This window comes from Pholcus phalangioides, unplaced genomic scaffold, assembly GCF_987345545.1.
Source record: "Pholcus phalangioides strain wild (caught in Gottingen) unplaced genomic scaffold, Ppha-v1.0 ptg000042l_1, whole genome shotgun sequence".
Lineage (NCBI taxonomy): Eukaryota > Metazoa > Arthropoda > Arachnida > Araneae > Pholcidae > Pholcus > Pholcus phalangioides.
In genome coordinates, this window is record NW_028301628.1 from 19,527,510 (window position 1) to 19,544,620 (window position 17,111).

At 35.7% G+C, this 17,111-nt stretch overlaps 1 protein-coding gene across 5 annotated transcripts in view; it reads right to left on the reverse strand.

The window, feature by feature from the left end:
* Nucleotides 1–2,701: 2,701 nt before the first annotated feature.
* MCU (mitochondrial calcium uniporter) overlaps nt 2,702–17,111 on the reverse strand; it is a 43,963-nt gene continuing 29,553 nt past the window's right edge. For all 5 annotated transcript variants that reach the window (XM_089255466.1, XM_089255468.1, XM_089255469.1 and 2 more), the window contains 2 exons: nt 14,890–15,093; nt 2,702–3,120 (listed from right to left, as the gene is read on the reverse strand). In XM_089255466.1, the coding sequence (XP_089111592.1) occupies nt 2,902–3,120; nt 14,890–15,093 (423 nt within the window). In that variant the 3' untranslated portion in view covers nt 2,702–2,901. The remainder of the gene's footprint in view (nt 3,121–14,889; nt 15,094–17,111) is intronic.

Sequence of the window (17,111 nt, forward strand, 5' to 3'; positions counted from 1 at the left end):
CGAATTAGAGAAATTTTAAGAAACAGATGTTTATGACGGTGGTATAGCTGTTCATATGTTTTGACCTCATGACAAGAAACATGCTCGATTGCATTTCTGGAAGATGGAGGAATCTGATTATGATTATCAAGCAGTTGATGAGATATGTAAAGCTTTATGAAGGTTTTTTAACAACTGGCTGTTGCGAAGATATATTTTGGAAAGAGAGAAAATTCAACTGCCCCTGTGGGGAATCTAACCCACGTCCTTTCACTTTCCGGGAGAACGCCCTAGACCGCTAGACTGATTGAATTTTAGTAGTTGAATTTTTTCTCTCTTTCCAAAATACAGTAAAACCTTGTTAAGTCGTCACCCTGATAAGTCATCATTTTTCTTCAGACCTTTCCAGCTCTCATAGACCACAATGTTATTAAACCCTTGTTTACTCGTCGCTAATTCCGGTTAAGTCGTCAATATGAAAAAGTTTGACAAAGAGGAACAGACTATTTTTATGGCTCCCATTAAAAAAAGAGCTTGTTAATAGCATTCTCATATGCTTAAAAGTCACCATAAAATCCTATATACCCAAACGAAACAGTTTAAGTAACGAAAGTTAGGCTGGGGAAGTTCATTTGCCGACTAAGGTTTTTGGAACGTTGGGGACTGTTCAAGCTAGATCTCATTTCTGCCTGGGCTCCATTGGAAAACTGAACAAAACGTGAGACATCCAAGCTCTGTCGCAAGAAGCAACATAAGCACTTCGCCCCCTCCAAAACCAAAATTTATTGATATGTCACAGATTAGATAATGGAAATCAAAAATTATGTAAATCAAAGAATCAAATTAATCAAGTTAAAGTCAAAGTGCAACGGCACGGATAATACATAATCCTCTCCACCAAGTCAAAAGTGTTCAAGATTACTTGATGTATATGTAAAATTAATGTGCAATAGAGAATTCTGTTATGAAGAAAAGCTACTTATTCAAACAGTTGCTCTGTTAGTCTATTAATTAAAAATTACTAGTATAAATCAAAGTGTACAGTACATTTCACCACAATAATTTAAATAATAGATAAAAAAGATAAAAATTTGCTATTATTTTTTCTTTCGCAATCTATAAATTTTATTAATATATTGTTATTTTGATTCATACTTTAATAAATGTCATATTACTTTAAATTTATATAATTTTCATAGCATTGCACATTAAAACTGATGGAACTCCGCTTAAGTCGTCATAATTTTTCGATAACTTAAGGTGACGACTTATCGAGGTTTTACTGTATATCTTTGCAACAGCTAGTTGTTAAAAAATCTTCGTATGGTAGCGGAGAGTGACGTCATCCTTATATGTAAAGCTTTATTCAACAGTTATTTATATATTTCCTTTTTATAAAATTATTATATAAACAAATTTAAGTATCCAAGTGTGATACACAATGCTCCTCAGTGGTCTCTGATTATCCTACAACCAAGGTCTTCACATCCTGAAGTCAGGCCCCCAGGACAGGATTTTTTGCGGGCCCTTTAAACTAAATTTACAATGTAAAAACAAAAAAATTACGATCAACCCTGGCCCAGGGCTGAAGCTCTGTCAGCAGCCCCACCCCATTTTCCCATGTGACAACTGGTGCTGCTTTTTTTATACCGATATTATTGCAAATGCTGAAAAAATATTAATGTCTGATGATTTCACGAAAGAAAAGTCAATTTCTATTTTTTCCATATGAAAGAACATATTATTTTTCCATTCAAAAGCAGAGGTAATTTTGATTGAACCATCAAAGAAATTCTGGGTTGTAAACAATGCCAATTGGGATGGGAAGAGAATATTCAATTTCCTTGTGAAATCATCATTTGCAAGTGTATAATTAGAATTAAAAATGTATAAAAAATTACATTCTGGAAAAAATTTATGCAACTTATTGATGGCATGATGGTTAATTTAAAGCAATTATAAAATCAGTTGATTAATAATGCCCTTTGTTTTTATGACCCAATGTTGAGCATACAAATACTTTAATTTTTCTGAATGATTTTTGTTTCAATTTATGATTTTTAATTATGATTGTCCAATTTGTTTTATATACGATGTGATGTCATAGGCTAAAATAACATTTTTGAGAAGTTTGAAAAAATTGGGTATCAATTTAATGTTTTTATTTAATCAGTATATAAAATTATTAATTTATATGAATAGTAATTACACGATTTGTTCAAACCTCACGTACTGCATGACAAAAATGGAAAAATATATATTTTTATTATTTTAAAGAAAAATGTATTTATCCAATTAGTCCTAATTACGACAACGCACCCCTCCGTTTTGGGCTATGTTTTGACATTCCTTAGCTTCTGACAGTTTTGCACTGTTGTTTATACCTTACATTGTTTACGGAGCTAAATTTATGGTTTTAAAGCAATTCATTTATGGTTTAAGAGTAACTCCTTTTTGCTCCTCTGTGATTGGTCGAGTATGCTTGGGAATATCAAACAAATAGCCTCTAGTCATAGTATCCAAAGCATTTGAATGTGAGGTTAATTATCGTAATTTTTTCTGGCCCATATATTAGGTCCTTTGTTTTTTTGCTTTTGAACACTTTCTTCCAAGAAAAAAGTTTTCACTATCAAAATTGAATAGAAATTATCATGCTACTATAAAAAGGGTGAATTTTTTTTTGTCAAATATATAATCTTGCATATATACTTGCTATAAGCACTTAATTTCTGAAATTTATTTATTTATTTATTTGGACTTGAAAACAGATTAAACGAGTGACCAGATCTAATGAGCATTTTTTCTGAAAAAGAGCTGCTCATTATGAGCAGGTCTGACTGTATATATCATTTGTAATTTATATGACAAATGCTTAATAAATAGTATTTTGAATAACTAATTTTCCTTGTGAGATGATTTTCATCAATGAATATCTTCAGTAAAACAGTAAGTGAAAGCAGTAGGGTCTTTTATAGGAAGGTGAAGCTGGAGTGGATCCTTCAATCTTTCCAAGTCTTCTTCCACTTTTGAAATCAAATTTTTTAATTCATTATACCTGTTGAGATCCAAACCATGTTTGTTAGCTTGCTCATGAAATACTGTAAGTGTATGCCGATCAGATACAACAGGCAGAATGTATTCCTAAAAACAAAGAAAAAAGGCCACGCAATTTTAATTACTTGCTGTGCAAACATGAAATGAATTAGTTAATATTTTTTTAAAAATATGCTGTATACTGGCACTTGTATTTTAAAGAATTATTGAACAAAAACAGTTTCAGGAGAAATGTGCCATTCAATTTTGACTCAGGAATGGAATACTGACCTAGAAACAAAATTAATTCAATGAAAAGTAGTTCAACTACTTTTAATTACAAATGAAGTACTATACACAGTATTGGTATAAAATATATAACCCCACGAGCTATCAGGAACAGGCTGACAAAATATCAAGTTGCGTCCCTAAATGAGCGGCCGTTACACCAAATTTTTTAATTTCTGAGGGTTTTTTCTCCTGTGGGTTATATATCAGAGAAATTAAGGCTACCCACCACGTTAGAGACCACTTGTTGAGATGTGAATAACCAGGTAACCAGATGTGTTTACCAGGTAAATTTGTTTCGTTCCCACAAGATTGCACTCAAGCTTTTTCCAAAGAATTGTTTACAATTGAATTGCCTGTTCTAATTGTAAAAAATATTTTCCAAGATTGTAGGAAAAAAAAAATAACTTGCAAAAACTTGATCATAAATATTTAGTTTTGTCATATAGTCGCTATGCAGGCACAAGTTTCACATCATGAAAATCTAAGTTTGGGACCCGCTAATGTGCAGTGGTGGTCAGCTAAATACAGTTCAACCTTGTTAACATGAGCCCGCTTAATATGAAACTCTGGTCAACCTGATAAGAATATAAGGCAATACAATGTTAAAAAATATGCTTAACCATGAACCTTTTAAATGGAATATCGGTCAATGTGAAAGGATTTGTCAACCTAAATAAAAAAATATGCTTTGTAGAAAAATTACAGGGAGGTAAACGTTGAGTGAATGTTGTTAATGTGCTAAACAATGGGGGAGGGGGAAACCACGACTTTATCACTACAGAGAGGGCTTTATTACCCCTGAGCATGTGTTGGGAGGGGGACGTGCACACTTTTATCTCTGAGTTGGCTCGTTGACTTGTTTTCAAAAGCTGTTGAAACAATTTAAGATTGTAAATGGTACTGTCACAGAATCAGATGAACCAGAAGCCAACTTTCAACCCAATGTTTCCAGATATGACGCTTTGAAAGGTTTGAAAAAACTTAGCTTAGGAACTTTTTAATGGACCAAGAGAACTCTTTCTCCACTCTGAACTATTTGGATGAAATTGAGAAGTTTCTGCAATTTGGTACTTGAAAATGAAGCAGCGGGGTACCAGACTTTCTCAAAAAATGATTTTCGCTATGCAAATTTTTTGTTTTAAAAATTGTAAAAAAAGGAACTTTTTAAAAAAAAACTCAGTGTTATAATTACATCAAGAATTACCTTTCTTGAAAAAATTGTTTTTAATTGAAAAAAAATAAAGGAAAAATATTTGTCCACTCTCTAGGAGAGCCGCCAAATCTGAGATGAAAAGGGGAAAAAATTATAATGTTTTTTTAGGAATTGCTGGGCCAATACAAATGACATAGCTCCAACATTCAAGTGTGAAATATGTGGCAGTTAAATGGTGGTAGATCACAGTTTTTGTAGAATCCAGGTAAAGAAAAAAAATTGTTCCAATTGAAAATCGCTCAGCAAGGATTTATATGAATCAAAGGATGATGATTAGAATCATTTGCTTCAAATTTAATCACAAGATATTACTGAAACAGCCAAGTTTTTCTGAAATGAAAAATCAATTAGAAGAGAATTTATAGACTGATTTAATTTATCATCAAATTTATGCATCTAATGAACTTAACTATATTTGTTTTAAATCTGTCACGTGTCAAACCCTCAGTTTTAATGGGTTTCTCTTTGCAACTTTTCTCTAATAATAGAATAATTGGAAATGAATGCAACTAAACCTAGTTATTACAAGATATACAGAAAAAATGAATAATTTTGTAGAGAGAGTGATTTTTGGAAAAATTTTATCGCTGCCCCTACCGGGACTCAAACTCAGGTCTCTCGAATTCCGGTCAAATACTCTACCATTTAAGCCAGTGTTTTCCAAACTTATTCAGCTCATCACCCTCTTTTCAAATAAACATTTTTTCATCGCTCCCCTGGGAGTGCCGTTAAAAATTCACATAAAAAAATTGAGATGCAGTGAAGAATTTTCGATTTTTTTTGCATGAATGTTTTCCTGCAACACAGTGGTATAAAAAGGGGTTAAAAATTCAAAAACAATCATAAGATTGCAGTAAACTTCATTACAAACATAAAAAAATTAAATTTTTGTGAATTATAAAATTATAAATAGTTGATAAGGTTTACGCGGCCATCATTTGATAAAAAACTATTTTTATAAAATTATAATTCACAAAACATATGCACATATTTACATTGATTGCAGTCAACGTAATATTCATTTCACACTTAAAACAATATCTATTAATAATGAAAATTCAAAAGTAAAAGACAACTATAAATAGCAGTCCTAATAGGAAGAGTGCACTTGATGTTGCCATCATAATGCTCGACTATTTTACTAAGCAGCATCCTCAAATCCCTACTACTGAATATTTGTAGTTGATTTTGATTTTTGTCAAAAGATTTGTGACCGCATTGAAACATCTCTCATCTGAAAAATTCTGTACTATATTAGAACCTCTCAATAATGTACTGGAACCTCTCAATAATCACAAGGATTGGAAATTTTCTATGCTAACGAGGAATCTCCATTAATGGATAGTAAAATAATCAATCGCATATCCGGAGTCCTGTTGATGTAATTCAAAAAGTGTTAGGCAACGGGAGGTGTTTGCTAATGGGAAGTGTTTGTTATGGGAGGTTCCACTATATATCACATAAGGTTCAGGTACAGCATCTGCTTTTTCAATCTGAACAATTGATAGCCATCTTCAAATTTGACCTTCAGACCCTGATTTAATGCTATTTCTGTCAATTTTTCTTGTGAATGTGATTATTGTTATTATTAAAGATTGAAAAAAATATTGAAAACTGTAATTTTCATTCTTTTACAATCGCCCTGCCCTCTTACTCTCAACTACAGCTCACATATTCCTGAAACAATTTAAACTACATTTAACATGTGTTATCCACTTCTTATGAAATTGCATAACCGGAAATTTTATTTTACACTAAATTATTCATTCCCACCAATGCATACTGGACTTCTGTATTCTACTGACATGGATCATGAAGTGAAGTGTTGTTGAGTTGAGTTGTGATTTCAATTTTATAGTGGCCATCTCAGAAATATGCGCACATAACTATCCAATTAGAATTAGTGTTGTTGCAATGTGTTTGATACGCAATCACGTTCACTCTCGCTGAAGCAACCAAATTTACCTGGCAATGTATTGTTGCTTTATTGACTTTTTTCCTTATTGGATATCGACTCTGATGGGACACGAGTCCCAGCTATTTTTTTTTTCAGAATACTGCCAAAAAAATTTAGTTTTGTTGTTGGATTGTCCATGCACTTCTTGAATGGATTTTTACAGGGCTCAGCACGGATCATGGCCTCAAAACTAGTGAAAATAGTGACCAAAATATTTAAAAAAGTGACCAAATAGTGACCAAAATGTTTGAAAAGTGACCCAATAGTGACCAAAATAATTTTAGAAAGAGACCAAATGGGCAATGAATTTTGATTATTACCAAATTGAATGAATTTAGTTTTCACTAAACTTTGTATTTCAATGGAGCTCATCGAAATTGCTTTTTTTACATATAGCAGTGTGAAATAAATCAAACTCGAATGCATTCTGCTAACCAGAAAAGTTTTGAATAACTTATCAAATTTATCAACAACTATGTGTGAGAGAGTAACATTACATCCTTTCTAAGTAACAGTAGTAATGCCTTTCCCCCCCCCCATAGGGGCCGTTCAAGTATTACGTCATCACATAGATGGGGGGGAGGGGGTTTCCGATTTGCTGACGGGGGGGGGGGGGTCGAAAATGACTAAAAATTTGCTTATGTAATACTTGAATGGCCCCATATTGCTATCCACAACCCATCTTAAAATCAATTTAAGCAGGAAAAACTTCAAAACGGGAAAAAATTTTCACATTCAAAGAAGGAAAAAAAAATGAAATAACACAAAATTTGATGAGAGAATTTGTCCCATCTACATTCTAGTGGATTTTTCATTATGTTATGCTATGAATGACAGTATACAAAATGTACTCAAACTCTTTTTTTTAACTAAGTACAAATTGATTTACATAATTAGGTTTGTATAACATCTTCCAACAAATTTTAAGAAATTTACTATAATGATTGATTTTAAAAAAAAAACTAAAATTACATTTTTAACAATATTATTTTAAATTATTAAATTAAAATATTACTTAAACTACTGAATTAAATAAATTATTTAAATTAACTAAATTATTTTAATTGTTAGGGGCCGTTCAAGTATTACGTCATCATCGATGGAGGGGGGTGTTTCTGACTTGCTGACTTTTGATGACAAGGGGGGTTTCGATAATGCTTACGTCATCAACCACCCTTTATGAAAATATGAGTTAGGATTCAGAGGGGCAGAGCTGATGACGAAATTTTGCTGACAAGGGGGGGGGGGGGGTCAAAAATGGCAAAAAATTTGCTTACGTAATACTTGAACGGCCCCTTATACGTTGAGGGAGGGCAATCCATCCCCCCCCCCCAACGTCAATGGCAGAGCCTAATGATGTATATCAATTGTCATCTGCCGCATCTCTAAGACCTTCAAGTCTATCTGCACCTATGGCTGGAGGACTGGGAAGGGTGGGTGGGTCTACTCTTTTACAGGCGGAGGAGGCTCCAAAATAATACTGCCCTTGGGTGAGGGAGAAAACAAATCAGTTTTGAAATTGTTTGGTTTTTGAGAGAAAAATTTTTAAATATATATTTTCCTTTTTTTTTACACACAACATACACCCTTGCAAAAAAAACATTTACTACTTTACCCAGAAACAATATAATTTTGCCCCCCCCCCCGTAATTTTTAACAGAAAAAGACTCCGCGGTCTTCCCCGGTAAATTTCCCATGAACCTTGTAAGCACCAACGTGGCGACTTTTTTCCTCGCCAACCAATCGCCGTTTTGCGGCGATCAATTCAAGATGGCTGACAAAGGGCACATAAAATTACAAAAAAATATATAATTTATAACATGAATCAACCAAATATGCGGCAATATGCGAAAATCGATAGAAATATATCGGGAAATACGGAAAATTAGGATAAAATGAACACAAAAATCGAATCAACGACATACGGGGTTTATAAATGCGGTTGATAGAGTTTATGGATGCTGCTGTCAGGGCTACTTATTTTAGCGCGAAAAAAAGTCGCCACGTTAGCTCGGACTCCTCCCGTAATTTTCAAAGAACAAAAGCAGTGAATTCGCCCCCACCCGGGGCACCCGATTTACCATGGCCGTAATACGATATTTTTTCTGGAGAGGAAATGTAATTTTACTGCCCCTTGACTGTGAAATTCGATAATTTTGCAAAGGAATTTATTTCCTTTTCTTAAATATACCATTCCATCAAAAAAATTCCATTCGAGGCATTGCCCCCCCCCCCTAGTTTTGGATTTGATCACGGTATGTAGCAACCCGGGCCGCAAGTACGAACGAAAATTTACTATCGCCCGGGGCCGGTATCCATTTTTAATAACGGAAAAAAGAGTAAACTCGGCACCCTTCCTCGTTCAACACCCGTGGAACCAGACCCCGCCCTTTCCTATTGCGGTCATAACAGCGACTCGAGACAAAAACGTTGTAATAACTTCCGAGGTCTGAAAAGGGGATTTTTTTTACACAACACCGAGAATGGAGCGCAATATGTCGATATTAAGTCAACAATCAGCATCGTGAAGATGCTCTAAATTAAGTTACGGCCAGAAGCGGATAAAGGTCAGTTGTTGACGGCCCCGGGCATAAAAAAAAATTAATATTACGCCCCTTAAATTATGAAAAAAGTATAAAGTAGGGGCCAAAGGCGCGGTCGCTGTGCCCACCGTTAAATCCACCTCTATGTACGGCTCGCATGCACGTTAACTGAGTTTTCATCAGCCTGATGACCAATTTTCATCTGATTTGGTTAAATAAACGTTGAATCCGAAGGTTTTTAACAACTGGCTGTTGCGAAGATATATTTTGGAAAGAGAGAAAATTCAACTGCCCCTGCGGGGAATCGAACCCACGTCCTTTCACTTTCCGGGTGAACGCACTAGACTACAGAGGCAACGAATCTCTCAATCTTTCCTTGGAGCTCGTGTACACTGAAAAGGACCGTACATGGACGGCCAGACCAGACTCAGGCCAAGCTCACAACTGCTGACGCTGCCACTAGATGGAGACTTATGGAAGGATGACGTCACTCTCCGCTACCACACGAAGGTTTTTAATAACTGGCTGTTGCGAAGATATATTTTGGAAAGAGAAAATTCAACCGGAAAGTGAAAGGACGTGGGTTCGATTCCCAGCAGGGGCAGTTGAATTTTCTCTCTTTCCAAAATATATCTTCGCAACAGCCAGTTGTTAAAAACCATCGTATGGTAGCAGAGAGTGACGTCATCCTTCCATAAACGTTGAATTGCAGGATTCTGTGATCTTATAAACAGTTCTCCTTTCGATCATATCTGGGGCTACGGTTTCTTGCTGAGATTTAAATCCAGTTAGAAAAATAGTACGAATTTTATTTCTAGATAGATCGCGATTTTCAGTCGGATGATTTTTTTTTTATTCTAAGTAAATTCAAAATACTTGCGAGCTTCTTTAACGTTGGCCAGCTACAAGAGTATTCTCCAAAGCGTACTAATAATACGCTTAATACGTATTAATAGTATGCATCTTTAATATGCGCGCTTTGGTATTCTCCCGCTGCGCGTAAGTTAATTTCTGCACGGGCTCTCTTTATAAACTCGCTCAATGTAAATGAGCCTTTAAATCGTCATTTCAAATGTTAAAAAAAATTAATAAAAGTAACGATAGAACAAACAACAAATGTAACTTGCTCGATGCTCCAAGAAAGGAATTCGGCCCTTAGGACAAACTTTTTAAAACTAATAAAATAAAGGATCAATTTTAAAATAAGATGAAAATGAAAGAACGAGTGGGGAAATAAGAAAGAATGGTAGTAGAGGAGGGGAAAAAATTCTTTGTTGTAAATACGCTATTTTTTTCCGATCGGCTTTTCCATAAAATGACGACTCTTAACTATAAGGAGCTTTCTTTCCAAGCGCCTTGAAATCAAGTTATGCTGACGTCACACGGTATGCTCCCGGGAAGATAAAGACGCCTTCATATATATATATATATATATATGGGTTCCTTGTACGATCGTAGTTCAATGAAGGGAGGGAGAAAATTAGCGACCTTGAACCGGTAAAGTTCGTCCTTGAAGAAAAGAAAAACACTGACACCCGAAAAGCGCGCGAGACCGAGGTTTTTTTGCTAAAAAAAGTGGAAAAAGTGACCTGGGCCCGAAAATAGGTAATAAAAGTGACCAGCTTCTAAAAAAGTGACTTTTAGGGGAAAAAGTGACCCGTGCCGAGCCCTGTTTTTACCAATCTTGTACGTTTTCAATTAAATACGTTGACAATTTAGAATAGTAATGATCCTTTCCCTGGTAGCAACCTTCCCACCAGGAAAACATATACAGTCAGATGAAAAAAAATTACTCAAAAATTAATTTTAAAAAAAATTTGATTTGGAAGTTTATTTGAATACAGCACTCCCATAGACAATGAAGCCTAGGGACTCAGGTCACATGAGCTGCCTTCCCCAAGCAACTTTGCAAGGCAGCAGAGTCCCTCAGTAATCCACATGAATATTCAATGCAATGCCTTCTTGAATATGGTCTTGTAGATCATGTGTACAGACATCTGGCAACCCTATGGAAATTTAATGTTTTCTCATATGAGACTACGGATCTCCTACGGCACCTTCAAACATTCTCCCCAAGACAAGCTCTATGGGAGTGGTTGTGCACATTGAAAATGCATACTACTCCTGCAAAACTACCAAATTCATTATTGCTATGTGTACAGTAAATTCTAGCTAATTATTTGAATCTTACCTTCTTCTATTGGTACCAAAACATCAGAAACTTCTGAAGTTAACTACATATTAAAAAAAATTTTATACAAGGTTTTTTTTTTTTCCTTTTCAAACCGAGCACAACTCAGGTCTATTGCCATAGGGAATTTACTACCTAGTGAGTTGTGCCGGAATTATGTGTGTACCTAACAGTCTGAGTGCGTATCTAGTGTTGCATATGATTTTCAGTGCTGCCATCTATATTTCAGAAGTGAAGTGAGTGATGTGTAGTGACTGAATATTTGTACTGTTTGTAGGCCTGTTGCTCTCTGTGGCGAGACTTTTTAACGGGGAGATCGGCTCGCATTTGCGCCTCGAAGTTGGGAACCACAGAAAACCAACTTCAGCAGACCACCACTGTGGCGACGGTGGGGCGCGAACCCAGATCCCCGCGATGCGAGTCCGTCACTATGACCACTCGAATACCATAGTAGCTTTATACAAGGTAAACAAAAACTTGGTGTTCCTAGTAACCCCACACAAAGGGGTGAATAGCATCACCAAATAGTCTTTTCCTTGTTCCTAATGCACGGTTTCTCAAACTCAACCCCCAACCTTTGATAAGGACATTGCTCCACAATGTGTTACAAGGTTTTTCAAAGAGATTCTTTGTTAAACTGCTCTGGGAAGCCGTCGATAATTGTTTATTAGGGTAAGGGGTGCTGTGGGTGGAAAAAGTTTAAGAACCCCTGCGCTAACATGTAAGATCACTTGGAATGAGCATCAACTGTGAGGGGCGCAAAGGAACACAGTTATGATGAAACAAATGTGTGTTATAGAAAATTTTTTTTTCTTGACATAGGTACTTTGGTACTTCTGTTTGAGTTTGACCTAATAAAAAAACAAATCACTGACATCGTTCTCAAAAATTACCATGTGTTTGAAACGAGAAAGGATGTTCACATTTACAACTAGGGTAAATTTTTTTACACAATATCATTTAATCCAAAAAATGCCTTTCTCTCTTTGGAAAAACTATGAAGTTTGAGGAACCTTCTTGAAAAAACTGCAACATATCTGCCATCTTGATGCACTTTGCTAACATAGTCTGAATGTGTGTCATTGGTCTTATCACAGTTTGATCACTAAGAAGTCTCTGGGACTTATTATTTTTTTTCCAAACCGAGCACAACTCAGGTCTATCGCCATAGGCAATTTACTACCTAGTGAGTTGTGCCGGAAGTGTAAGTGTGTGTACCTAACAGTTTGAGTGCGTATCTAGTGTTGTGTATGATTTTTCAGTGCTGCCATCTATATCTCAGAAGTGAAGTGAGTGATGTGTAGTGACTAAATATTTGTACTGTTTGTAGGCCTGTTGCTCTCTGTGGCGAGACTTTTTAACGGGGAGATCGGCTCGCATTTGCGCCTCGAAGTTGGGAACCACAGAAAACCAACTTCAGCCGACCACCACAATGGGGACGGTGGGGCTCGAACCCGGTTCCCCGCGATGCGAATCCGTCACTATGACCACTCGACCACCACAGCGGCTAGTCTCTGGGACTATAACAAGTCTCAGGTTTTCCAGGACTGTCTGGAATTTAAATACTAGATTCTTTATCGAACATTGTTGATAACATAAGCTCTCGGCTATCATCTTCCAGGTAGTACATATGGCTTGAAATGTACTTTTACTTACTCATTTTGGTTTCAATCATTGTTGGCTATTTTTTAACTTTTTTTCCCCTCCTGCATTGTCTGGATATGCTGTATAAGGTCTCCTTCCTTAAGGGTCATGTTCAAACAAAAGAGATGCTTCTGAGTTTTCCGACAGCCCTATCTAAGGACCTCCACCACATATCCTCTATGGATGTCATCTAGAGATGCCTTCGGGCAGCACCGATCGGCCCTGAGGGAGGATGGAATGGAATTGGAGATTGAGTGTCAAGGGTCGACCATGAGAAAAGACAATGAAAACTCACAAAACAAGAACACACCAATTGAGATTTAAAAAAATATATTAAAATAAAATTTCGAGCAGGTTGTTTTTATCTGAGGATGACCTCACTCTCCACTATCCATACAAAGGTTTTTAACAGCTGGATAATGTGAAGATATATTTAGGAAAGAGAAAATTCAACTGCCCTTGCTGGGAATCGAACCCACAAACTCTACTTTCACTTTTCGGGTGAATGCACTAGTCTACAGAGGCAATGAATATCTCAATCTTTTCTTAAAGCTTGTGTGCACTGAATGGGACCGTACATGGAAGGTCAAACACAATTCAGGCCAAAGCTTGCAATTGTTGACTGTGCTACCAGATGGCGACTTATACGAGGATGACGTCATTCTCCGCTATCCATACAAAGGTTTTTAACAGCTAGCTGATGCAAAGATATATTCAGGAAAGAAAAAATTCAACTGCCCCTGTGGGAAATCAAACAGAAAGTCCTTTCACTGCATCAGTAGGCTGTTAAAAAACCTTTCCTTTGTATGGATAGCAGAGAGTGACATCATCCTCGGATAAGTCGCCATCTGGTGGCACAGTCAGCAATTGTGAGCTTTGGTCTGAATTGTGTCCGACCGTCCATGTATGGTCCCGTTCAGTGCACACGAGCTCCAAGGAAAGATTGAGATATTTGTTGCCTCTGTAGTCTAGTGCGTTCACCTGGAAAGTGAAAGGATGTGGGTTTAATTCCCCGCAGGGGCAGTTGAATTTTCTCTTTCCTAAATGTTTTTTTTTCATAAAAACTGTTTCTCCCATCAAGTATGGGAAATGTATCCATGCAATTTTTTTTGGGGGAAAAGGGACTGAACAGGCTCTTCAAAGTTATTGGGGACCCATGGGATCAATACAAGTTTACGCCTATGCTGGCCACCCAGATATCCAGTAACTAGACTTTTTTGAGAATATGTTTAAGATGGTACAGATAACAATAACATTTGCACAGATAACAATATACAGGGTACATAGCGCAAACAGGGAATATAACATTTTACTGGCAAACCACTGATCCTAGAGGCATAGTTCCAATTAAAAAAGTTTCCAAATAATGCATAGTACTCAGATATGCCATTCATGTTTCAAGGGGTTGTACAGTTATTAAAATAAAAATATCTACTTTGTATACAGTCCCTGTGTGCCCTGAAACCCAATTAGAAAGTTGTTGCTGTCTCTCCTGATGAGAACAAAAAAAAAATTCCATGTTTCTAAGTGCAATATTCACTGAGATATTCAATTTGACAAAGATGGAGGAAATTTGAATATCTCTGTGAATATTGCACACGTAGAAATGTGAAATGTTTTTTATTGGCATCATGAGAGACGGGGCAACAACTTTCCAATTGGGTTTCGGGGCACACAGGGACTGCATGAAAAGTTATTTTTTTTGTTTTATTAACTATACAACCCCTTGAAACATGAATGACATATGAGTACTACACATTATTTGGAAACTTTTTCTTATTGGAAGTAAGCCTCTAGGATCAATGGTTCACCATTAAATTGCCATACTCCGTTTGCTATGCATCCTGTGTACATCAGAATAAGATAATTTTTTTTTAATTTTCAAGAACAAAAATTTTAATCTTTTGCTTCAAGATGGAAGCCTACACTACAAACATAAACTTACACTGTGAAAGTTGATACTTTTGTAGCTTAAAATTTAAAAGCTCAGAACTTTGTACGATTTGTGTACTGAGTAATGTGTATAATCTTGTCTTACCTGTCTGGTGATCACAAAATATGCATACATGGCTATTGTAGTACCGTATGTTATGAAGTAAGTAACTGGCTCCATTATGTCCCATGAATATTCCCACCATGTTAATCTGGCTAAAATTCCAAACTGGGCCCCCATCAATGCAAGTCCAAGCCATGAAAGAATATTGGAACGCTTTGATGCCAATTTAAGAACAATATCTTTTTTCTGAAATGAAAAAAATCAAAACATAAAATTTTTATTATTGTTTTATACAGAGTTTAAAAACATTACAAAATGTCAACTGAATTGTTAACGTGTTGGGATTTTTAGCATTAAAACCAGTTTTAAATTGATTTCCTGTCTGTGTGCATACTTTCAAATCTACTATTTTAGACTGTTTATAGACAAATTTTTCATATATACCAAACAGGATCTGACTTGTGAGTGACAGACTACTTGAAAAGTTTATCAGAACTGGGCAAATTCCCAAAAAGGGAAAAAAATGTTGGGCAACTAAGCGTTTTTAGGTCTCAATAATGACTTTCGGAATGTTTACTTTGGCTGTCATGTGTTATGTATCTGGCAACACTAGAGAAATGAAGCTATTAGGTTGCTCATATATGGCAACAGGAGGGAACGTGTGAGAAATGGGACCCCTGTAAATACTGTCCTCAGTAAAAGAATCAAAATATGTGTCTGCTTATTGCATAAAAAGCTTCCTCATCAAATACATAACAGTTGGCGATAGATGAAAAATTGGAAATGGCTGTATCTGAACGATTGACCATTGACCTTACATGACAGTTATCAACGATTCATGACCATTTTGAATAACTTTGTTTCTAAACTAAACAGAATTCTTTTCAGCACCCTCAACTAGCATTAACTTCAAAATGCTGCTCCAGTCACAATTGGTTTTGCTGGAATGCTATGATGAGGCAAATGAAGATTTCAGTAAATATATGCAAAGACTCAAAAACTACTTCCAGTTCAAAGGATTCATAGATTCAACTGCAGACGTCCTGAAGCCAAAGAAGATGGTATGATAGTACTTGGTCAACTGTCTCGAACCCAAGTACTATCTCATCTACTTTTCAGTCTTACTCCACACACACACTGGATTGACATTTATTGAAGACGTATAGCAACCTGCTGAACATTCTAAAAGGTATCTCTGCAAGCATGTGAACATCCTGATGGAACAATATAAGTTCCTTTGCTGCATGCAACAATCAGTTGGGCTAATTCTGATGTCGTTGAGTTAAGCCAATTTCTAATGTCGCTACATTAAAAAAAACTTTTGAAAACCATTGAATTCAAATTGAGATGTGAAAATTCGGAATGCCCAAAATCTGTCATCAATCTCATGCTACGTGCTCAATCGAGGATTCTAGTGTTTGTACAAGGATACAAGTTAAACAAACTTGTTTAAAGCAGCATCTCAATGGGCCGCGTATATTTTCAACATTGAACACGTTTTTGCATTATCAAAATTTAAAAAAAATCAAAATCATTTTATACTCAGTACATATATGTTTGTTAATGAAAATCAGTGGTGACGCTTCTTGGATTAAAATTCATAAAGACATCAGAAGATATTTCCGGAAGAACAAAAAAATGTATGTGAGCGATAAATGAAATAAAATAAAATTCCACATTATATGCGTATTTCAAACACTTTCCGCTATATACCGACAATTCTTTTTCTTTTACATAAACATTTAAAATATTGCTTTCCATTTCTGTGTTGGGCAAATTCCACTTCATGTAAAATAAATAACATTGCAACAGTCGGAACTATAAAATTTGTTCACGTTCAATAAGTTCCCACCTTATACAGGTTTTGCATAGGACAAATGTATACCTATGTTACTACATTAAATTAGTTTTTTAAGTTAGATTCGATTTATTCGAAAATTTTGGTGCAGAAACTGTTGCTATTTATCTTTTGAATGAGAATATTGTAAGGTGTGGGTGTGGTATCTGAAAGTGCAACAAGGATGTCATGTTGGGCATCTAATAGATTGCAATATTTTGTTTTGATTGATGCAAGCGTTAAAAAGCCTAGCTGGCAGACCTGAACACCATACTGGCATCTAGCAAACACAAGATAGCAACCTAGCGACAAAATTACCAATTGCAAAGTTTTCGAAGTACTAACTGATAAGGGTACAACTGTTGAGCATTCCAAGAACTTGTGATTACAAATACTAATACGACTGAAATTTTTAGAAAAAAAATTA